The 25,553-nt window shown below is 38.9% G+C and overlaps 1 protein-coding gene across 4 annotated transcripts in view; it reads right to left on the reverse strand.

The window, feature by feature from the left end:
• SH3KBP1 (SH3 domain containing kinase binding protein 1) overlaps window positions 1–25,553 on the reverse strand; it is a 206,146-nt gene that overhangs the window by 171,648 nt on the left and 8,945 nt on the right. For 2 of the 4 annotated variants that reach the window (XM_056501773.1, XM_056502024.1), the window contains exon 2: window positions 10,539–10,696. In XM_056501773.1, coding sequence (XP_056357748.1) covers window positions 10,539–10,696 — 158 coding nt within the window. Of the gene's footprint in view, window positions 1–7,660; window positions 7,767–10,538; window positions 10,697–25,553 lie in introns of those variants that run through there. The other 2 variants (XM_056501858.1, XM_056501940.1) reach the window with 2 other exon arrangements.

Consider the following 25,553-nt stretch of genomic DNA (forward strand, 5'->3'; position numbering starts at 1 on the left):
TGATTTGACAGCAGCAGGACACGGTACAGGCATTGGAGAGGCAGGTTACCAACACATTACAAGCAACTCCAGGCATGAGCAAGGAAGCCCTGAAGGAGTTCTTCAGCCCTGGAACTTGTATGCCCAGTTTCAGCTTCATGAGAAAATAAAACCCAAACAGAAGCTGTGGGGTGAGAAAGTGGGAAGAGAAGGGCAGCTTCTAATGGAAACATGTGAGCCTCAAAGAAAACTTACCAGGAATACAGCATACTCAACTTAGAGACCAAAAACTATCCTTTTCTAAATATCTGAATATTCACTGAGGAAACAATGCAATGGTAAAAATCCCTGCAAAAAGAAATGAGGTCAATATCACAATGTCACTGCAAGTGTCACTAGGGCTCAGAAGGGTGAACAACACACACTATTTCCTTGTGCACTTAAACAATTACTTAGTGGAGTGAAAAAGGTTGAATTAATGGATACCAAAGAAATTTCATTTCTTTATTTTGTAAAATAAAACTCCCTTTAAAAAAAATTTCCTATGCCTTAATTTGTGTTGTGGTTTTAGACCCAGTGTTTATTTCTGCATACAACACACACACATCATGTATGCATACTGCATGGACACATATATATGGATTTCCGAAAACACCTGGAGAAGGATTACAGTTTGAGAAAGCTTTATTTTACAGTTTAATGAGTCATTCTTCTCCCTCCACTTACTCAACATTTTCCTCTGATGTCCACCAGTTTGACTAGTCTCTAAAAAAATTTCACACTGAATGACAGGCTGCAGAAGTTGAAACAACCTATAAAAACACATGGGGTAATAATACAGAAACTAGAAAGTTTTCTGTGCAGAACCACGGAGCAATTAAGAATTATGAAATGCAGTGCTCAGTCCCACAAGCACTGCTGTATCCTCTTTGTCATTCTATCAGATTCAGTGAACTACTGAAAGGTTTCAAAGTACATATTTTTTCTTCCACAGGGAAAAATCCGGAGGTGTCTCACAGTACGATAACTCAAATCCTAATTAACTACAGAATTTTGCTTTAGCATTCTGTGCCTTCACAAAACATCAGCAATAAACCAGTTTTGGCTTTTGAATTAACTATCAGTAATTGTGACAATCTGATTGTGAGAGCTAATCCAAGGATTCAATCCCCATATGCACCATTCACTGAAGAGCTGGACTTCACAATCCTTGTGGGTCTTTCCAATTTGGAATATTCTGTGATTGAGTAAACTGTGAACTCAAATTCACAACCATAGGCCTTCAGGTCTTCTCAGTTTAAAAGGACAGAGTCAGAGAAAGGTAAATACAGCAAGTACACCACATAGCATTACAAATCAACTGAAGGTCACAAAATTCATAAGTTTTATGTGAACAAAAATAAAAACCTGAGCATATGTCCTTCTGTACCTGCACAACACTACATTCCAGATAGTTCTACTTTTAAGTGTTTTTCTTCAGGAAATAGATTATATAGCAACTATTCAATAAGTTTTAGAATTAAGACTCCTCTAAAACAAAAGAATTTAAAAATTTGTTGAAAGCTATATTGAGACAGGCATGAAGATTTTTGGTGGATGAATTTTAGCTATTTTTTATTCAAGACAGATAATGTGGTAGCTCTGAATTACAGGCATTTTTCCATCCTTATTTCTCTAATTCAATTCTGGAAGGAGAATAACTCAGGTCAACTTAGAGGGACTTTTAAAGGAGGAGCAGATTACATTTTGATAGCACAATAAAACTGAGCCATGGGACACTGGGGAAAGGAAACATGAAATTTGCATTTTACTTTCTTCTACCTCTGATTATTAGGCATTCATTGGGCCAGTGATTTGGCAATGGCTGCTGACAGTGTAAGAACCGTTTCTCTGCAGTGCCATGCAAACATGACAGCACCATGCACTAGGACAGGCAGTCTGCTCACCTGCTGGCAAGGTCCTGGGCCACCAGCATAAGGCAGCTTGGGGTGAGGGAACAAAAATTTAAAGGTCCTTCAAGCAATCAAAAAGCTGATAAACACAGGTGGCAAAAGCAAAGCTGAATGATGTAATGCTCTTGGCTCCAGGTAGGAAGAGAATAACTTTCTGCCAAAAAGATTAAAAGATATTTTCATTTGGTTTGTGTTATCAATAAATAGGCAAATACTGACAGATAAATCAGGCAGCCTAAACACACCAAAGCAATGGCAGTAGCTTGTAACATGAAGCAGTCATGAAAATTATGAAAGAAGTTTGTTTTAGAGAAGTATCTGTTGGAAGAGTGTTTTTAATCAGGGCTTTTGATAATACTGGTCTATTGCCTCTGGGAAGGCAAATGAAAGCCCTCTGGAAGAACAAATTCTGACTCAATCTTTCAAAAGGTGCAGTGAGTCCTCACTGAGCAGGAAATGGACAAATTAAGGTTTTGTAAAGCACCAGATACATACACTCAACACCTTGCAGATTCTTGAATGGCTTGTGATACATTTATTTCTCTCAATATTCCTATTAAATAAAAAAAGAGAATTCATTTAATGCAAAAGTCATTACCACCTTCTGTAAAAAATGAAAGATTTGCCTTGTTCCTTCTCCCTGGGTGGGAAGTAGCAATGTTGTTTTTTAAAATGTATGCTCTACCTGTTTTCTCTCCATCCCTCACCACCTCCTGTCAGGACTACTGGCACTAAGTATCCATCACTGAAGAAGTCTGAAGTCAAAGTGAATAAATAACCCATCCTATTACATGATGATCATTTACCTGCACCTTTGACTTTTTCCATGGTAACTGAATAACTATAGAGTGTCTATATATAAACAATGATATATTTCTTATGGCTGTAACAAAGCCAAAAACTGAGGCTTTAGAGGCTCACATACACTTGGCTCTTTCCAGCTCTGAAGAGAACAAGATGTTCTCTCTGCTCATAAACCTAAACTGCTCTAATATATTCTGTCATGTTATAATTTTATTTTTTACTAACAGTGCCAGTGAAATTCTAGTAGAGTACATAATTAGGTGACAGCAGGAAATGGCAGACCCTTTAAGTACTGTCTTCACCACCAGCTTCCCAAACAGTTCCCAAAAGATTCTAGGAGGAAATTGCAGCACTTACAGGAACAGAATATGAAAATACCTAATTAGTCAAATACTACTTCCAACAGCAAGTAATGCAAGTAGTTTGTCATTCCAGTTGATATTCACTTTATAAAAACATGAAAACTGTTACATGGTCTACACATGATACTTCAGGGAAAAAAAAAAAAAAAAAAAAAAAGCACCACTGTACATAGAAGTGAATCCTAAATACAACAACAAAAACCCAAAGAAAATAAAAATCAACACCACTAAACCAACCCCACATATGCACACACATTTACTGTTAATAAACTACAGTGTTTGGTTAGAACTAATGAGTAACACTAAGTCATGGCAGCAGCAGTCTCAGCCTTTTTTCCCCCCTACATGTCCTTGTTGCTCTTATCTTTATTCTTACTTATTGTTGCTGTTAACACTTGAATAATATAAACTTAAAGGCAATCAATAGATGAAGTCTGGATACAGACTGTATTGTTCTATGTAAATGGACTTTTTGGCAGACTAAGCCTGAAGCACAACCTTTCACCTTTATGATTATTAAACATTGTAGGTACCCCATAGGCTTTCAGAATACTGCTTCTCTTATACCATTTTTTGCAAACAAATATTAGAACCATTAAAATCAGAAAATATTTCCTAAACTTGAGGGAATCCATCTGAGGGCTTTGTAATTAAAGTGCAAAGAAGGTGGAAGTATTGACAAGTATCCTCACGCTCGCTTCAAACAGAAGTGAGACTGAACTGCAATTCAATTTCTAGGAGCTTGTATTTTAAGAATTTTAATGAGGTTTTTGGTCCTGTCAGGAAAAATCAGCTACACAGCTGTATCTCTTCAAATCCAAAACTGTACTTTTTGCAGGACATTTGTATGCAAATACTGCTACGAGCCTCTACAGATTCTACCTACAGAGAAGAGCTTCTCACAGCAGCCTCCTCCAACAGTAAAACAATTGCCAGGCCAAGTGTGAAAATGAATCAGACCAAAATACATGGATTGCTAACATATCCACCCACACACAATCTACAGAGAAAATAAAAACATCCGGAGCTTGTAAGGTTGCCAGAGGGCGGGGGGGAGGGGGGGGAAACTGATTTCAGGGAAGACACAATAGAAGTATAGAAGTTGACACCTTCTCTTTGCCCCACAAACTTTTAGGACTAGGTTGGAGAAATGCTGTGAACCATCTAGTCCTGCCAATTCTATAAATCCTTATGACTATTTCAAGAGGCTACTGCCAAAACCACATAGAATTCTTTGTAAAACATACACTTCAAATAATAACTAAGTCCTGAATAAATTAAAGCTACCTTAAAGAATTATTATATTATAGCTCCAAAGAAATTATATATTTGAAAAAGATGACTTCTAGACAACACACTGGGTTCTTGTTTCAATCTCTGATCAGATTCTCCTCATGACTTGGAACTTCAGGAAGGGAAGAAAGAAAAAAAAAAAAAGTATTTGTTTCCCTTTTACCCCAAATTAGGGTTTTTGTAATTTACAGTTTAAACAACAGCATATTTTAACCTCAGTAGAGCATTCCAGTTTTTCTTAAGACTACAAAAACCAACCTGGGCAAAAAGAAGAAGTAATTGAGTCTCCTTTGTATAAAAATTGATACTACCTACATTAACTCTATCAGTAAGCAGCATTATGTGTATTTAAATAAGAATGGTTTTAGACCTCGGCAATTACATTGCATAAAGAATGCAAAACAGTATATTGTTTTCAAATTCATACATTTCATAAAAATCACAGAATGGTTAGAGGATGGAAAGGACCTTAAAGATCATTTAGGTCAAATCCCCCTGCCATGGGAGGACCTGGATCCATGGCAGAATTTCTATCAGTCCTATCAGTATAGAATTACAAATAAGCCACTGTCTTTTCAGAAGGTTACTTTTTACAATATAATGTACTAGTCACTAACAAGGAGTAAATACTTTAACACTGAAGCTTCATATTACTGTGTGCTCACTAAACAACTGCTGCACGTACGCTTACTTTCACACATATCCTGAAATGTTTACAGGCTAATTCCCACAAAACATCCAACAGCTGACAGACCAAAACCACCACCATTTTTCCTCTTTTCCACACCCCCACACTCCCCTGAGTAACCCTCCCCTCAAAGCCTGCCATCAAAACACATCCAGCAGACTGGTCAGCACAGGACAGCCAAACCCGCGCTCGCTCCCGTGACATACGGGATCACACGCGGGATCCATCCTGCTGGCTGCAACGAGCATGGCACGCTCCCAGCGCCTGGGAACAGCTCCAGTTCCCTGGGACAGGGAAGGGGAAAGAGCCTCCCTCGCTGCCAGGAAGTTCCAAATCACTTCCAGGCCAAACACACAGGGCACTGCCTCACTGGAGCTCCCTCAGCTCCTCTGAATGCAGGTGAACAGGTTGAGGTGTGACATCCTTTGCAATCACGCCTTGGGCACCCAGGACAGCCCAGAGTGCTGTCATTGCTGTGCTCAATTCCCCTACAGGAGTGACACAGCCAAGTCACAGACTGCTGACTGGCACAAGACTGTCTTGGTCAGTCTGTGTCTTTGTGAGGAGATGGGCTGGAAGAGGGAGAAAGATTTTGTTTTACTAGTTTTCCTTTCACCATTATAAGAGTAATAACAACAGCCTGTGATGTTACATTTCTCCACACAGAATCTTGATTGCTGTTGTCAGGAACAAAACTTCAGAGACAACATTTCCCCATAAGTATATTCTCTTGCATTTCCCCATAAGTATAACAAGTTAAGTGGCCATACCGAAAACTTGGAATAAGAAGCCATTACACCTGACTCTCATCCAGTTAGGATCCCACAATCTAAAAAAATGCTGAAAACAAATATATAGTAAGATTTCCAAAACCGACAACAAAAAAAACCTTATTAATTGAGCTGCAAATTCCTGTGAAGGTGTAAAACAAAACAAACAAACAAAAACACCAAATCAAAAGTACCCCAGCATAACAATTCACTGACCCATAAAGCAAGGTACCTTTTCAGGTACAGACAAATAATTTCCCTAGTGTGCATATAACCTTGGTGCCTCTGCTGATGCCACAACTTCCCCAGAATCACAGAATATTCTGAGTTGGAAGGGACCCACAAGGATCAAGTCCAAGTCTTAAGTGAGCGGCCACTCACTCAAGTGTATGGGGACTGAACCCATGACAAGTGGCTACTGAGACAAAGCTGACCCAGACATCACTTAATTGACAGTACTCAGCCTGCTGGGGAGAGCAGTGAAGGCTCCAAGAACCTACAAACCCCAGAGCAAAGGCTGGAAGTCACAGAGGTGCTGGAGATGGCAAAAGGCTGTGGCAAAGCTGCAGGGAAGGACAACAAGAGTTGGTCAGGTCTCTGCCCTGGCAGGTACCAAACAGCAGCTGGGGAAGCAGAAAACACTAGAGGAACCAAAGTGCTCTCAGACACAGGAAATACTTCTTTTCCTGCCTAGGAGCCAAACTTCAGCTGCAAATGGCCCCTGCATGTGCACAGGACCTTTTTAAGTTTTATGAAAGCACAAACAGAGATAGGTAGGGGTGTGTAACATGCACAAGGGTCTCAGCAAGAAATGACTCACACTCCCCCCACAACCTCTGGCTGATTGTGGTAAAAACAAATAAACCATACAGAGAAGAAAACTAAATGACAAGCAACAGATAAAGACCTGGACCATGTACCTTTGATTCAGCATGAACATCTTTGACATTCTACAACTAATGTGCATTATTTAAAGACTGTATTCCGCTTGCATAACAAGAAATCCAGATTGCTTTTCTGACCCAGGGCAGCAGTACAGTTACACAAATCCCTGTCCCATTTCACTCGTTCTAAAACACAAGCTATACACCAGAATTTCAAAAACAACAACACTACACTTTTTGCTTAAGACAAATTTACCTCTCCAATTCTGCTAGTTATATTGGCAAGTCCTCTGGAGTATAGAAAAGCTTTCAGGTTGTTACGTGCAATAGACTCAGTTGCCAGTACAACACTGTTCAATCCCACATAGAATTGACTTTGAAAATTAAAGCCAGCAAGCATGGCTCTGCACCAGTTTCCTGCTTTCTACATCTTCATCTGCTATCAGCAAAATCTGTCTCGAATGCCATCACACTTACAAACACAGTTTTACAGTGCAGAGCATGGATTTCAAGTTGAAGTTTTCAAGCTAGAAAGACATCGAAACCCAACTTTATATCACATAAATGATCAACACTGCAATCACACTTGATACCTCCTCTTTGTCAGCTGCATAACTGAGAATTAAAACAGACACCAGGAACAGTACATAATTCTCCATTCGTATTCTATTTCTCTGCCTGAAAAATTGAAAGAAAACAGAAGACGACAACCAGACACACTTTCATACATTTCTTACAACACATTCAGCAAGATTATCTCTAACAAAAATGGATAACTTCAAGTGTTGACAGAGGTAAGTTAGATCCTAAAGAGAGACCAAAGATTTTTCTCATACTTAAGCAAACTTCTTCCTCAAGATCTTTCGAGCTGCCATAGCCGCAGACTACTAGGCAATAAAAAAAGAAACAGAAAACAAATTTCAAATACCTTTTCTGTTAAGTCTTGCATATTGAATTTCAGAGAAGGGTATGAATCCGGCTTTTTTGTCCCTATATGTATAAATATACAAAAAATTCAGAGCAGTTGTTTTGTAGATTCAAGAACAGGAAGCACCTCTGCTACAACTTCGTAGAGAAAGTCCCTTAAAAAAAATAACTGCGTATGTACTTCACGTATATCACTGCTACCTCCCCTTTCCTCTTTCTGTCCTCTTTCCTCACATTTGTCTTCAGGCAACTGCTCTTCAGTGGTCTCCTAATTTGTATCTATTCCAAGAAATTTCCTTTTACTAGAGGCAACTCCAAAAGTCTTTTACACATTCATAACGTATTTCACAACTGGGGAAAAATAAATATGAAAAATATAGGGGGTTTATTTCTTAAGTAGCACTATAAATCAATGCCTTTTCATAAACATTCCAATATATTGCATTTTCCTAATTTTTCCATTTCTGATTTCTACTTCTTTTCTTCCAAACTCAACTTCCAGAATCTATGCAGAAATGCATTCAATACCCTTTACAGTGTTAATTCCATTATTTCAGTTCAGCCCAAACATTCAATTTTTTAAAACCCCAACAGTTTATCATTAATTTAAAAGAAAACAAAATCATACGAAGGAAAAGCTCTTCTCCATAAGAAATTATTCCTACCTCTCGATGGTAGAACACAAACGTACCTCAGAATTTAATTTGTAGTTTTTAACCTTTGAATAATTTTCTCAACTACTCTTAGAACCAATTTTGATAAGAAACAGGAATTTGGAATCTCAAGTCCACTACTTGTCTGTAGCATCCCTTTTTGCCTGCTTCTCAATTACTTTGTTGACACACTTTGCCAATGGGGCATGAACTGACTGCTGGTAAGCTCAACACTGCATTCACTTGTTAAAAAACTTCCATAATCAAGAGAAAGTTCACAATTACTTATAATTTTACTGGGCAGAGTGATTATACTCAACAAGCTTTCTAAGGGGACTGATGTTTTGACTATATCTCTCTCCATACAGGAGAATTACAGAAGAAAAACAAGAAAAATGAAAGTTTTCACTCAAAAGATTCATAAACTAACTCCACTTTAAGTAAGTGTGTATCATCTGCTCCATCTTACCTAGTTTACAGAGAAAATGCTTGGCTAAGAAAAACATTTTTGACTTTAAATTCTTCCTCATTCTCAGCTTGAACACAATGTGGTTTCTAGTTGTTTAGAAAACAGCCCTGGATGTCAATTAAAAAAAAGAAAAAGGCAGGAAGGAAAGAGCAGGGAGTGGTATTTCATGAGAAGACAAAATCTAAACAATTTACTGTTGTTTTAGAACTTTCTATTGGGAAAAAGCTATTTATATTTCAATTATGTGACAGGATGCCATAGCTTGAAGTAATTTTGGAAAGAAGAGGCCTTAAAATTAGGTTCTAATGGTGTCAACCTGTGAAGCTTTAGATTATTAGATTCCCATACAGACATTTATAGGCTGTTTAGAACACTAAATCCAACACCTCCTAAAATCAGCAGCAGATTTAAAACACCAGCCAGGAAAAAGCCTAGAGGAAGTCTGCATTTGTCCCATAGTTCAGTTCACCAGAGTTCAAGCAGAAAAATATTACCAATGCACAATGAATACCAAAACAGTTTCTTTCCCGTAGCTCAAAGTGTGTATTTTCAGAGATAAGCAAAAAACAGGTTATTCATTGTCCTCCACCATGCCCTTTCATCTCACTGAGGCCCTGGCTTGCTCCTAATTTTTTCTGCCTGACACACACAGAGCTGCTCTTTCTCCTTGCAGTGGCAGGAGGAAGGGTCAGGGTGTGTGTTCACCCCACAGAAACACCTGAGGCTCCTGTGCCCACCCCACACCCCCTGCCATGGGCTGGCTCAACTCACAAACACACCACTCCCCCAGTAACCTCAACGCTGCAGCACTATGGAAGAAAATGAAATTACTTCATTATGTCCATATGTCTAAACACACAACAGGCTTACACTGTTAGAAGTAGTTAAAAAAAAAATAAAAAGACACTTATACCCTTAGAAAAAGGAAAGTACCAAAGCTCTTTACCAAAAGGTTAACATATCATCTATTTATGTAATTTATTGCAGTTCTGGATTTCTTTTCCATAGTGGAAAGCCAGGTTTATGGAGATTTATGGAAATTAACAGCCTAGGTCTGCTATAACAAATTAGGGAGACCCAGAGGTACTAATAAATGGCTTGATATGTGCAGACATATGTGTGCAAACACAGATGCCCAGTAAAAAAAAAAATAATTTCTTCCTAAGCCTCTGAATAGCTGTCCTAAAACAAGGACTATTACAAGTTATTTAGTACACTAAGTGAATACAAATTAATGGGCTTTTAAAAAGTTTTTATAGGCAACTTTAAGAAAAAAAATTAATTATTCTCAAGTAGTTTAGCCAGGAATAAATATCCACCAAAAAAAAAAAAAAAAGCTTCTATAAAAGCTAAAAAACATTCTGGAAAAGCAGAATCTGCTACAGAGAAGACAAAATATTTAAAATGCAATGGCCTATAAATTCTTTTAGAATAACTACTTTGTTCTCAGACCATAAAGTCAAATATTTTCACTGAACAGCAGACAAATGTAGGGGCAGCTTCTTTTATTTTCAGCTTGTCTTTGCAAAGAAAGTAATCTTTTCTTTGTAACATTGTCTCAATAGAACATTGCATTATACACATGCAGTATATTGTATATCTGCAATATATGTGCATAGACAATACATGTGTGTATGCACTATACTATGGTTTTGGATATAAGAGTTGTTATGATATAAAGGCTGATATTTAACCTGAACAGCACAGTACATGAAGCTTATACACACAACACAAGAACAGTTCCACTTTGTACTCACTCTTACAAAGTTGTCAGGGAACAAACCTCTTCTGCCTTTGAGCTGTCCTTCCCACCAGCCTCCATCATCTTTCTTGATATTGGTGATGATGTCACCTACAGTGATTGTCAGCTCATCATCGTGTTGAGCTTTGTAGTCAAACTCCACTATCGCCTCCACTAAAAGAGAAACACACACATGCACCATTACTGACTACATTTCAGTTTTCCTGCCTTCCAAAGGCATAAGAAAACACCAATGCAATCATATATTCTCAGTGAAAGTAATATATTCAGCTTAACCAAGAGAGTACATCAAAGAGGCAACATGCAATGGTAATGTTCTGTGGGTAACTGCTACAAGAGAGGCCAAAGTGAAAAAACACACAAGAAAGCCCATCATGGTTAAGGCAACATGCATTTTTCTTTATTTTTTTAAAGGAAATCAATTTGTGGTGCTTCAGCGATATTTATTCTGGCAGCATTACAAAGTTTATTTTTATTTCTTGGACAGAGTTTTACCTTTTGTTCACAGGGCTTACAAAGCATTTTATTTTATATGGAAATAAATATGGAAAGGTTCTCAAATTCATAAGCATCCCAAGCCACTGCAACTACCTTGCTAAATCATCATTATCAACCTAAAAATATTTAACAAGATTTTTTTTTCATCATGATGACTTTTCACTGTTTGTATATAGAAATACAAAGCTTTGCTGCATGAACATGCCCTCACAGGGTTTCATCAGAGAGATTTATTTTCACTTGTGATTATGCATCTAAGATTAAATACTTCTACTGCTCTGAATGTCTGTTGTCAGAGTTGCATGATAAGTTTGCTACCATTTTATGATGTCTATCTTTTCCCAAGAGGTCCCCCCATCCCTTGAAACAATGCTCACAAGAAAGTCTCCATAGAGAATTACAGAAGTCATAAAGACAGAGAAACTCCTTCAGAGAATCAAAAATAATACACTTGGGGTCCTCAGAATTGAAGAAATGGTTATATTTAGTGGTTCATCAAATATTTACTGGTCAGACTGGCAAGGTCTGGGACAGCCACATCTGTAAACCTTATTCCCGTTTTCTGAGTGGAAAAACTCATCCCAAGATCTTCCACCAAACATTTAGCACTTCAACCATCGAAACAGCAAAGTGAGAACGAGTAACAAGCATCTGCTTTCTGCACAAATGCCTGTGCCATGCAAACCCTGCAAGCTCTAGCCTGCAAACAGCAATACCAGCTCACAAAGCAAAGCCAACCATTACACCACAGGCAGCAAAAAGGTTCTGCCTGAATAACAAACCCTGCATACTAAACTGAATTAAGTTGACAGGAAAGCAGAGTTACTTCTTTCCACCCCCAAAATGTCACACAGTCACAATGCTGAATACCTCCACCCCTCCTCCAGAGCCTGCAAGTCATAGCTAAAGCAGTGTTCTGACTTCTGGAAACATACCAGCCACGAAGTTTATGGCTTATAATTCCTCTATTACTTCTTCTGTGAAGTCAAAAAACATCGTAAAACCCGTTTACAAGAGGCTGCTAAACTACATAATGAACCACAAAAGAGAAAGAGTGGCACCACACATTATAAGCTGACATGCAAACAGAACATGAAAAATTTATCAGTGAAACTTAGCTGAACTAGAGATGTGAATTCCTTCTCAGCCTGAGTGACTCTGATTTTTCAGTTTTCTGTTCAAAGCAGGACCAGCTCTGAGGTCAAAGCAGGCTACTCAAGGCTTTGCCCACATGGGTCTTGAAACCCTCCAACCTCCTCCTACAGAGACAGGCAGGGCATGCAGGAGAATCTGCTCCACTGCTTGACAGGGATAAAGGTTTTCTCTCTACAGTCTACTGAGCCTTTCTTGTATCAGTTTTCACCCATTGGTCTTGTTACCCCACCGTGCATCTTCTTCTAACTCCATCTTCTTGATAATCTACTTGTAAGCTTTATAAGGCTGCTATTAGGACCTCCCAATTTCTCTTCTCCAAGCTAGACAATCAGAGCTCCTCTAGATTCAGGTCCCTTAGAAAAAGCTTTGCTGAAGTCAACATAACATCCACTCCACCAAATCAGTGATCTTACAGTAGAAGACTAACAGATGGTTCAGACATGACTTTGTTTTCAATAAATCCCCACAGGCTACTGCCAGGCATCTCCTTGTTCTTCATAAGTTTGGAAATTGCCTCCAGGATTATTTTTTCCATCATCTTTCAATAGTTCGCATGGGGCTGACCAGCCTGTAGTTTTCAGCATAATAAAAGAGGCTTCTTGCTCTTCCTGAAGACAGGAGGTACATTCTTTTGGTTTTACCAAAAAACTCCAATAACAGTGACTTTTTGAAGACTATTAAAAGGGACTTCCCAATATCAGCTCCCTCAGCACATACCACACCAGGGCCATGGCCTTGCACGTGACCAGTTTGTTTAAATATTCCCTAACCTGATTCTCTTCCACTGAGGGAAGGTTTACCTTGCCCTGGACTTTCCTACTGGTTTCAGAGTCCTGAACAGGCCAAAGTCTTTCCTCTTCAAGTCCTGGCTTGCAGCCCTGCTTTCTGCCTATCCCTCCTCCTCTCTGGATCCTGAACTTTATCATCTCCCAGCAGCACCACCAAGGCTGCCCTCAGCCTTCAGATCCCCAAAGAGTTCTTTGCAGGTGTGAGATCCAGTAGACAACACACTCCAGAAACCTTCTGAACTGCTCACACCCAACCCAGCACACAAACAAGCTACACTATCCCTCCAGCAGATATCAGGGTGATTGAATATGAGCTGTCCTGTCCTATCTTCACAATCCCAATGAAACCATAATTTTGAAGCTGCATGCAGACATGTAATTCCTCTTCTTTGCATTCCATGGTGTCTGCATGGGCATTTCAGAGTGGCAACCAGCTGTGCTGGATTCCCAGAAAGAGTAGGAGAGTTTTCCCTGTAATTCTGAAAAGCACTTCCTTGTTTATATAGGCATGCTTGGGAAAAGCCCCCTTCAGTCCTGATTTTTTTGATTACAAGGTCCCCATTGTTTGCATCACATTTTGTTTGCCAACCTGGCCCACCAATTGCTCATAAGACAGACAGCAGAGATGCTTTTGCCCTAGTCAGGTGAATCCCATCTTTTCCAAGCAATCCTCAAAAAGATCCTCATGATCATAAAACTAGAATTCTGTTGCTGACACCAACTATGCAGCCAGCTTACCCATGGGATCTCTCCACTCATCCTAATGCACTTTGCTCTCCCCAAAGGACCAAGGAGAATCCATCCCAGCTCCCACACCCCTGGTCATCAGCCCAGAGCCATGCAGCCACAGCTGGTAATTTCAATCCCTCCAGGTGGTATCACTGGAACCCCCATGGGAGAGCAGCAGGGAGCAGCAGTCTGAAACCAGACTGCTTTGGCAGTCTCACCACAGTGCTCCAGATCCTGGCAGGCAACAAGGTCAGGTCAGATGGGAGTCTCCAACACTTACAGCAGGGAATTTCCCTACGGTGACCACTTCCCACTTTCTCCTGGTGCTTCTGCACAACTCAGATTTATCATCTTTGGTGCTTTACTGGACTGAGAACCCAGACCATCATCATCTACAAAAGCATTGAATTTGTTCTCTAATTGCAGATCTGGAGGTGGAGCAGAAGCCTTCCTCTGGCATCAGAAGTTATAAACTTCAGGTTTTCAGGCTTGCCTTTTTGGGAGTCTCTAAACCCAGTCCAAGAGACACAGACTCCATCTGCCCCTCACTCAGGAAAGCTGTGGGGTTTGGGCTCTTGAAACCTCAGGGGCCCAAAGATCTGGCAAGTCCAACCCTCCAAGTTCAGCCAACTAACAAATTTTTACACATATATATGAATTAGAGTCCCTAAAGTAGCATCAATATTATCTATACATACAAATATACATACAGTTTACCCCAGACCAACCAGTGCATTTGGATCAGAAGTTGTATTTACACAATAGCTCTCCAAAGATTATTGGATTCAAGCAGGGGCATCAAGATTCACACATCAATGAAAATTATTATCTCCACAAAACACAGCAGTGCTGTGGCTCAGAAAAGGCAAAATTTAGACTATTTAGCAGGGTATTTCCAGTTTGGTTGAACCCCAGGAAAGATCTTTTGAAAGCAAGGTCTTGTATCTTCATTTTAAAGCAGCCTGCTAGAATGTACTTGCTTTCAGGATGCAAAGCTTTTAGCATGTGTCAAGTCATTTCTCTTCCCTGCTTAGGAAGCTTTAAAATCCTATTTTGATTTTGCAATGAGTGCAATTACTTACAGCTCTGCTCTTCCTAAGCAGCTAGGAGGTGGGCAGAGAGCTGTGATGCAGCAGAGATTCAGGCTGGCTCCAACTATGATTCTTCAAACACTCCTCAACATTCAGACTGCAGCAAGACATAATGAAGGAAGACAGACAACTCTCCCACTCTGTAAGTCCCACATTTTTCAAAAGTTCTAGAATCTGTTGCTGTTCTTACAGTTTTCCCTTAAGAAGGCTGCAAAAATTATATGATTATTAACAGTTTTCTTATTAATCATGTTCTCTCTCTCAAGCTGAGGCACCAAAATGTGTAATGGGGTTGTTGACCTGGCTCTGCAGTGGCTTGGGTAGGCTGGAGGCACTGGAGTTAACTCCCTGAAGTTTGTCTGGCTTGCACTAATTCACATACAGACAGCTGCAGCTGTTCAATCACTTTTGTTTTACTGAAGGTTTGTTTAAACAAACAGAAAACCCCAACCCTTTACTGTTCAGGCTTTTCTCTCTCTATAAAAGTTTCCACTTATTAAAGAACACATATAAATATTTTTAAAAGCTGCCTCCTCTCAGAGAATTTGATTACTGTAACATAAGTGTGTGTAAGATGTCAGAGACATATGAGTCACTAAAATAGGACCACACAATCAAGATGTTTATAAACTCTTCAAAGGAAACCAAAAGCACAGTTTGGAAAGAGAAATAAGAGTACACCTAACAAATGTGCAGAACTGTGGCAAACTCATGGGAAGATACTTCTCAGATCACTCAAAATTCTCATTTATCACAGTTTGAGGAATATGAAGTTTGAAGAGTATATGACAGTCAAAAGTGTTCTACAATTTATAGGTTCTTGCAGTTACAGTTTTTAAATCAAACTCATTTGCTAAAGCATGCTAAACCACAGCACCTCCTCAAACTGTGTTTTGAAAAATTCATTCTGCCAGTCATACAATCTTTTTTGTTTCTTTTGAGGTAAAACAGTCTTCATGGAAGCAGATCAGAGATGTGCTTCACATCTGTAAGTACAACCCACCTGATTCCTGAAGTGCTGTGCTAGATTTCTCCTCAGGAACTGGATTAAATCTGGGTCCCAGTTAGCACAATGATTCACTATATGAGAAAACACTCCATGGACAGTGAACTCAAACTAGTTTTATTTGTTAGCCAACAAAGATTGGTCTTAGGCCCAGCTCTGCCAAGGTAAACAGATTGTTTCATTAACAGCCAAAACTCAAATCCCTTTTAAGCCAAGAGAAAATAAATAAATAAAGGCAAAATTGGGACAGGCAGATCTGGTTTCTCTTTTTAGAGATTATTTTTTTCAAAATATTGCCTCACAATGCCTGAAAGTCAAACCTGCCCCAGCCTGCAAACTCTAGCTAGTAAAATCTGTTAGTAAAAGCCATTTTGTACATTAAGAATGAAATCCAATATCAAAAGCTATTCAAGTTATTTTGATCTACAAGGAGAATATTTATGTTGATGCCAACAAAATCAGCTATTCCTAGTCTTATATTGCCATCAATCCAAATTGTAACATAAAAACTCATGAAATAGAATCAAAGCTAGTTATTAAGAGCCCTGCTGGAGACTGGCACAGTACAACTCATTACTGCAATGTCAGGGACAAAGATTTTTTTAATTTAATGCTTAGTAGTTTGGATTAAAAATACACAACTTGAATTGCTAATTACATGAACCAGGCATTGAAATGTAACCTGACAGCTATATTTTTAAAAGCACATTTGAAAAAAACTTGTTGATTAAAAGTTTAACTACCCTACCATTCATTCCCCAAATTAGTCTTGCACATACAGGTGAAATTATTTCCTTGATAGTTTCAAACATTTTTCTTATTGTTTAGTTTGTTTCCTTGCCACATTTGAAATTTCAAGTAAAATCTAATCTCTTAAACTGACCTAGTCAGAATTTCTTTAATAATGCTACCAATACTTGAAGACAGAAATGTCTCTTTTATTCTATTTTCACTTATTGTACAGTGCCTTTCCAAGCAAGAAATAATAAAGAAAAGAAACAGAGATTTGTTACTGTGCAACAAAAACCATGTTATTAAATCAGTTTCTTGTGTGACATCTGAAGAGTGTAGACACAATGGAAATGTTATTAACCTCTTTGGCACTATTCCACCCAAGCAACAGCATCCATATGGCAACACCACCTTCTGCAGCAGTCTGGTTTCACACCCAAATGTGGACATTAAAGTGAGTAAATAAGTCAGATGTGGCAGTCAAGGAGTTAAGAGCTGCAAGTTTCATGTTTTCGCTTTTGTAAGTCATTCAGCTTCATGTGAAGGATAAACACGATTGCTGCATTGGATTACCCAAAAGAAAGAACAGAAACCAGACAGGCTACCTGCAAATATTCTGCATTCAAGCCTTCAGTTAAAACTCAAATTACATTTCCTCAGAAGAGAGTGCATCACACTTTTGCATAAAGATAACATCTTCGGTTAAAAATCTGACCATTGAATTCCACCTGCCTCAACTTCACAGACAAGGTCTTCAAATGTGCTGTTCTAAGACACCTGGGTACAAACTGGTGAGCCTAGCACACCTCCAGAGCTTATGGGCATACTTTAAAAAACCCCACATTATTTTTGCTGTATGACATGTTGCAATAAAACTCCTAGTGAAATATTAGGAACCACCAGGAGAGAAAAAAATTCATTTTATTAGACCAAAGAGCAAAGCATGACTAACTCACAATCTGAACTTAAATTAAAAAAAAAAAACCAAAACAACACACAAACAAACCACACAAAAACATAACCAAAAAACCACCACCAAAATTCAAACTACATTACATTCAATAATGCTGGTTTCCTAAACTAGACCTGAAGGTCCAGAAGGTGTGAAGATCAAATATGACCAACAAGGCCACTGTTCTCTTCACTCTAAGAACACTGAGCAGCTGCCAGGCCAATCACATGAAGGATGCTGTGGTACAAACAAGACTGAGAGAAAAAAGGAAGACACACTCACATAAAGTCTGATGTGGCTCTTCTACCAGAGAACAAAACGATTTATAGTTTATAAAGACAACTCTCTCAATGTCATTACACTTTATAATATGAGATGAAGAATGAGTCACTGAACAGGCCTTGGAGTCACTCTACCAAAATGGAAATACCTCATAAAAATTTTATTAACTAACAATATACCACTAACTTTACAGATTAAATTAAACTGAGATTTTTAAGAAAGCTTGAGCTGTTAGTTTTGTAGCATGTCTGTGGCACAAAAAAAAAAAAAAAAAAAAAAAAACCAAACAAAAAAAAAACCCAACCAAATGTCAACATTTTGTATCTACTTGATTGCAAACAAGATCCATAATTTCCTTGAAAAACTCATTCCAAAATTTGCTCAATTTTTAACATTTTTCTTTTGCAACACTACCAGGAATAATACTTAAGTATTTGCAAGGATTTAACTTCATGAAAAAGAAAAGCTGTAGGGGAAGGAAGAAACAATATCAGAAGGAAAAGCAGTACTATTTAATCTTCAAGATGTCAAATCCATGCTACATGATAAACAGCAACCCCTCCACTTAGACAACAGCCTTCAGTTTACATTATCTTTTCCTATTTCCCTTTGCAAACAATGGGGGGCAGCTAAAGGTCATAGTTCTAGAATAGCACCTTCAGTGCCTCACTCCTCCAAGGAGCAGAGCAGCCACAGAAGGAGCCACCTAAATCACATTGCCCAGGGTCCTCTTCTTGTCACAGTCCCAGTGTCCCACAAATCCAGTCTGCAGCCTGGGGACAGCACAGGCAGCCACAGAGCACTTGGATGGGAAGCATTTGAGGGGAAGCCCCAAGGTGTGAATTCACTTGTACACACAGGCACAGAAACAGAGGAGCTGTGCAGAGAACCCCAACCAAATCCTAATCTGGAGGACATTTGGCCTGGGGCTGTCCTGATGTGACTCTTCTCTGGCAGCAGCAGAGCTGAAGCCACTCCAGCTGACAGAACACTTGAGCTCCAAGAAAAGAAGAGAGCTAGTTTTCTGTTTTTCAGAGGTATGCTTGGTTCCAGTTTGTAAAATACACAAACATGCAGTTATTCGAGTGGAAATCACCCAGCAAGACAAGAAATACTTTATATTCCAGCTAAGGCACTTGGTATGACCACAATCATTGAAAAAAAACTCACATTTACAGTCAGGTAAGGAACAACATGAAGTCAGTGTGTTTGTATTTTTGTATTTACATAGGGCATTTCCACATAAAACACGCATCCCATAGCAAGTCTGTGGTAAACAACTTCAGGTAGGTATTGCTAAGACACATTATGTCAAGACAGATGGGACTAGCATCACCACCAGTCCTTGATCAGAAAACTTATCACAGCTTTCAGTGTTCTTCTTTCTGACAACTTTGACTCCTCTCATAGACAGTTTCACACAGCACTGACTCCTTTTCTTACAGGCAGCTCCACACAGCTCTGACTCCTTCTCTCCTCTCTGCATGACTGGCTAAACCCCAAGCTGTCCCTCCCCTGATTGCCTAACCCTGTCTGTCCCTCACACAACATCTTACCTTGTTTGTCCTTGCACGACCACATGTCCCTTACCTGCTCACAGCACAGCCAGCAGCCTCCATCCCAAACTGCAGTAGACTCTTCATCTCAAGCTCTAACTCAAACTGTGACTAGTGGCCAGCTGCCCCACTCTTTTATAACACCCAAACTCATTGGGCAGGCACAGATGTTTCCCCTCCTCAGTAATCAGTAGAGATGCAATTCATCAGGAGAGATTGCCTTCTGCACTATCCTTTCAACCTATTGTCCCACAATTATGGATTTAATTTTTTTCTTAAACCTACCATAGTAGTTGCCTCTAAGTGAATTTCTGATATCTCTTTCTCATATCTCTGATACAAACTTTTTATGCAATATGCCAAAGCACATATGAACACCAAAAACCTTCATGCACATGTACCAAGCAAGCAAAGATCACTGTGGTAGTTCTGGGTGGTAGCAGTTACATCTATATTCCCCCTTATTACCACTTTGGATACAACAATACATGTTAGAATTTATTGGGATGAGTCTCCTTAACTGTTCAGAAAGACTGAGATTGCATAAATAAATAATCTTTGGCAGTCATGTGGCTGTCAGTCAGAGGAAGCACTTCTGTTCCATGAATTAATTGATCTTTTCCTGCTGGCAAAATGGTCCTTCTGCCTTGGACAACAAACTACTCAAATCCCATTGTTGCTATGGAAAGAGACTAATTTTACTGTAATCCATTGGTTCTATCAACCAGAGTGCCTCTCAACTACAGCAGGTGCTCCCATTGTACAGCATACACAAGCAAACCTACTCTAAATTCACACTGTCAAGTTTGCAGACAACATGCACTGTGTTAACCTGTAACCATATAGTGCTTCTCAGAGGCAAAATTGTGTTGAGAGCTGCTCACCTTTGGAATTGTTCTTCCCCTCAGAAACTAATGCACAAAAGGACCCATTCAGAGGAAAACATTTAACGTCATCATCTTAACATGAGTTCCTGCCACCTCCAATATCCATAAAAACAATTCAAAGTTCTGAAGAGTGTAAATTATTATACCAATTGCTGAGAAAAACAGAAAAGGAGAAGAGTACTGTAACTTAAGGTAAACGAAGACAAATAAGTCCCATTTGACAAACTATATATTCATACAAACCTGTTAGTAATGCTTCTCTACTCTTGCAGTTTCTAAATCTCATTCTCAGACAACTGAGAGGATAGAGGAAGAAAATTAGTTACTTAGTTACTTCTTCACAACAAAAAAGGAGACAGATAACAGCTAAATACACCCAGAACTATTTCTACAACTACCACTTGGCTAAACTAATGAGAACTGCTACCAAATTAATGTATCACCATAAAAAGTAAGTAGGATAGAAAAGCTGATGCCATGAAAATAAGTGCTGTGTTAAATTACTCAGAAGTACCAGCCCAGTACTTAAGTCCCAAAGTTGCCTTGATAATACAGATGCTGATGGATGGTACTGAGGTGGAAAGAGAAACTAATAAAAAATTGAAAAGATAAGGAACAACACCTTTTCATAGATGATGTAGCATCACCTCTGCTCAGGAAGATGAGCAGAGGTTGTGGTCAACAAATGGTTCACAGTCTTCATATTATGTAATGCATAGCTTTTGTTAAAACTCTGATCTTCTAAACTGGCAGCATTCACCTTGTCTCGTTGAAATCAGACTAGAAGCATGAATGTAATTATGAGTATGATCTCAGAGGAGCTTGGAGGATTTCACTAGATGCCTAAGCTGTTACTATCACCACACATCTTTGCCAAAAGTAGCAACCCTTTTGCACAGGAGGAGGATGGAGAGAATACAACATACTCCTCTGCATCCTAGCCACATTTGCTTGAAGTGCTCATAAAAATGGTGTTACATTAAGTAACCAGACTGAAAAGTGGTGCACAGATACATCCTGTTGAGGTATTCTTGGTTTTGGAAGTGACAATTTCTGCAAGAAGAGATAGCTGGCAGCAGTAGCCTGACATAGCCAAAATCCTCAGACTATGCTACAGCCTTTTGCTGTGTGATGCCAGCTGCAGACAAACACAGTGTCTTATTACAATTTTAAAGTTATGTGTTTTCCCTCAGTTTAATAGAATTCTATCATTTTTAAGACAGCAGTTGCAAAACATTTACCCCAACAGCAACTTTTCTGATTCCACCTGTCAAATGCTAGGACTGCAAACCAGTGTTTTATTTTAATTGATGCATTATAAACTGTCACAAAGACAGGCACTGTACAACTGCAAGAAGCTGGGCTGGATGGAGAAATGAAATAATCAGCTTGTTTCTTTATAGCCTCTTATACAAATCCAAGCATTTCAAACTACAAAACTCCACATTCAGAGAAAGGTCAGGCCCAGTATGGAACTTCTCAGCAGTTTCATAATTAATAAGCTAAATTAAAGGACACAACTATTGTGGTTTCACATGCAATGGACTATTGGGCATTACAGGAGCTGTAACTTCTGTTTGTGTGTACTGGGGCTCACAGCCCTAAGTACAAGAGCCCAGATGATGGGAAATTTGCATTTCATCACTATGGTCCAACACAACATTTACATGCCAGCATCAAGCCATTTCCACTAAACTTCGACACCACACTGAAAGAAAAGCCAACAACCACCTAAGGTATTAAAAACACTAAACTTCCTCAATTATGTGAGCACCAATGGAAGGTAGGGTGGGAATATTTGGAGAAAGAACATATGTGATTAAAAGAACAGCTTTACCACCTCTCAATACAACATTGTATTATCTTGATTAATAAAGAAATCTCATAAAACTGTTGCTTATGACCCTTAGCAACTTCTCTTTTAACATCAAGTTCCTTTATTCTCCTTCAAACTGTGGTAAGAACAATAGGAATGAAAAAAATGCTGTTTTAGAAATTACTGCATATATGAATTCACAAGTTCCAGACAATCCTTGGGCAAATAAACTTTCCTATTAGATCAGATAACATGTCAGCTTCTGTGCATCAAAAAAACTTTTACATTTCAATTTTAGATTTCAGGATGCAATTCTGGCAAAATAAGTTTTTGATGGTATCTTTAATGCCTCTGTTTTCTCAGCTCAAATCAGTTTCTGCAGGCAATGTTTTCTGGATGTCACAATAAATGGAATTCACAAACTAACACTTTTTTTTTAATGAACAAAAATCCACATTAGAGGCAATCCACGTCAGAGCACTAGCTGCTCTGTTTTGTTTTAACAGCGCTTTTCAAAATCCCATGTGTCAATCATAGGCCTGGGCAATGAGGTACTTGCATTAACACTTTTTAGTTTAATTTTCTCTTTGAGAAAATATCTTGATTTTGAGCAAGGGAAAGTCTTTCAGAAAGCAGAGATTATGTTGCAAGTAGAGGACCCAGCTCTTTGAACAGGTATCTCTGGTAGCAGGTTAAAGGTCTCAAGAAGTCTCCTCCACTTGAAAATACACTCTCTGCCTTCCAAGGGATCCTCTTGAACTCTTATGATGAGAACAAGCCTCCAAAAGGAGACACTACACAGAGCTCCTCCTTCGAAGAACAATCCTGAAAGCAAAACCTGATGCAAGCCAAAGAAGAACATCTGAAAGCTTATCCCTGACTTTCATTGTGAGCCGGAACAGCTTGTGACCTGACGACAGCGTTGTTCCAAAAGGGAATCTGAGCCACTCTGTGCTGGTTGAATGGGAATGCTCAGCCGAGCTGCAGAGTAAAAGCACAAACAACAGGCAGCATTTAGACAGAAGAACCCATTGCTGCACTGAGGATGGGGGGAAAGGGGGAAAGCAGCAGGATGGAGCTTTGTGGAACTCAAGCAAACAAACAGAGGCAATAAAACCTATTGTTTTACAAGCACTTATTCTTCTGACAACCTCCTCCTCTCATCCACCCCCAGTAACCAGCACTGGTACTGTCTGGAACAGAACAAAGTGTGAGGCTAAGGAATTAACAAGACAGATTCTCCTCAAGACAAGTAGAATTTCCTCAGGTGCTGGCACAGAATCTTCCTACAGCATCCAGGAGGTAACAGGCAGGTTAAACCATGCAACCAAGAGAGCTAGAGAGGACAGAAATAAGGTGGTCACTGAATGTTTTCCACCTTCAGCACTTCTTCCAAGCCTAAGGAGAAAGCTCTACTTTTCCATCTAAGAAAAAGGTTCCTGGACTCCATCCCCTTAAAGAATCTTCTAATGGCCTTCCCTGCTTTCAAGCTGTACAAGCTCTTAGAGTTAAGGAAATCAGAAGTCAAAACTAATTGTAGATTTCAGCACGTCTGGAGAGGCAAAGAGTGTTTCTTACATTCAATTTCTCTGCCTACAAGGCTGCATTTACATCAGCTCCTTGGTTTTGGTTCAAGAGAGACGCTGACAGACTTGAACAGACAGGAACTGAAATTCTACTTAAAATAGCAACATCCTGCTTTTAAGTTCTCCAAATTAAAAAAACATTGGAGCTTCAGTATTTGGCTTTGCCAACTTCCACAACCTGTTTTACTCCACATACCAGAGGCATCACTCTTCCACCAGAAAATATCAAAAACGTGGCTGGCAAAACACAATGTGCAACACACACCTCAGCATTATCCCAGGGTACCAATTTCAAGTCTGCAAAAATTTTGCAGATTAAAGCAATAGCCTCTAAAAGACAGTCAATCCCTTTCCTTCCTGACATCATATTTATGGGAATCCAGCCAAAGGTTTCTTCTGTCCCTAATTTCAAATAAAATGCATAAAGGATCACCTACAATTGTGCAGTATTCTACACCAGATTGCCTTCAGAGTTCTGTATATCTTTGCATCTTAATTTAGAGAATTTTGAGACTCTGTAAGTGAAATACATAAGAAAGCTTTCTAAAAAGAGAAGTGGTACATTTGAAAGACAGGTCAAAGGGAAGGAAAGATGAATTTGAAGGAAGAGCATGTGATAACATTGGATGACAGAGCATCAGGCATGTGAACAGACAAAAAAAATGGCTGAAGAGAATCTTTCCTAAGAAACAGTTAAGAAACAGTAATGTATTTATTTTAAAAGGAAAAAAAAACCCACCCCAACAATCAAAAATCACAAGACACAAACCCAAAGCAACAAAACAATGCAGATAACAAAGGGAAAGAAGATACATGTCCTTCTGTAAGTGATGAGAAGAGGTGCAACTGTTTTCTGACAGAATGAGGTGAAGGAATGAGAAACACACAGGAACAAACAGGAATGTTTTCTTCACAACTGTGAACAAACTATCAAATACACTGCAGAGGAATACATATTAATAGATGTCTCCTGACTCCAGAACCAGTGCAGACAATTTTGCATGGTCAGAAGATAGTTCATCATGAACTAGACAGCATCTTAACCTTCCACAAACCACAGTCAGATAATAATTGAGATGTCAGCTAATCAAAAGCACTATTTATAGGTGCTTCACACACAGAAATCTTAGCCTTTAAAATAAGTAGCATGGTTAATGCAAATCAAATTGAGCTGTTCTGAAGGGCAGTATGAGCTGACAGAACAAAGACCATTCAAACTGACCTCAGCACTCAAAGTAAAACTGACAAGTGTATTTCTACTTTTTTCAAATGAAGCTAAATAAAGGTATTTGATTAATTAAATGATCAGCAGATACAAGGAACTTTTGTATTAAGTTTCAAAGAAAATAAAGATCTTTTCTATTTTAAAAGAGATTGCTGGATGGAAGGGGAAATAGCAGCTGTCCAGGAAGATGAACATTAAAACCAATTGTAACCAAAGATGACAGCAACAGCAGCAGGAAGATTTCTCTCCCAGCTGAAAGGCTGTTTCTTGAAACAGAAAGAGCTGATCTTACTTGTACAAATTAGTTGGCTGTTCAAGGATAAATCTCTTTTCATCACACACTTAGTCAAGCAAGGAAGAAGTCAGAAAAGGATTTTGCTTATTAAGCCAACCTCCCATCAATAAAATAGCAGTTAACTAGCCTGGATTAACTATACACCCAAATCCCTTCATTAACCACATGTTACCTCTATGATGTTGGAGCAGTTCTATACAGATAGATAAACCTGATCCACTGTGACCCACCAGACTTAGACTGCTACAAAGAAAGAAGCAACAGAGGAGCTGGTCAAATCTATAAGCTATTTAAAAGCCAACAAAATACACAAAATACTTAGTTTCTTGTCACCTGGAAAATTAACTTTGTTGTTCAAGTTACTAACAAAAATAGCTACAAAGAACACATTTCCAGCATTAAGGATACAGCA

Source organism: Oenanthe melanoleuca, chromosome 1 (assembly GCF_029582105.1).
Source record: "Oenanthe melanoleuca isolate GR-GAL-2019-014 chromosome 1, OMel1.0, whole genome shotgun sequence".
Taxonomy (NCBI): domain Eukaryota; kingdom Metazoa; phylum Chordata; class Aves; order Passeriformes; family Muscicapidae; genus Oenanthe; species Oenanthe melanoleuca.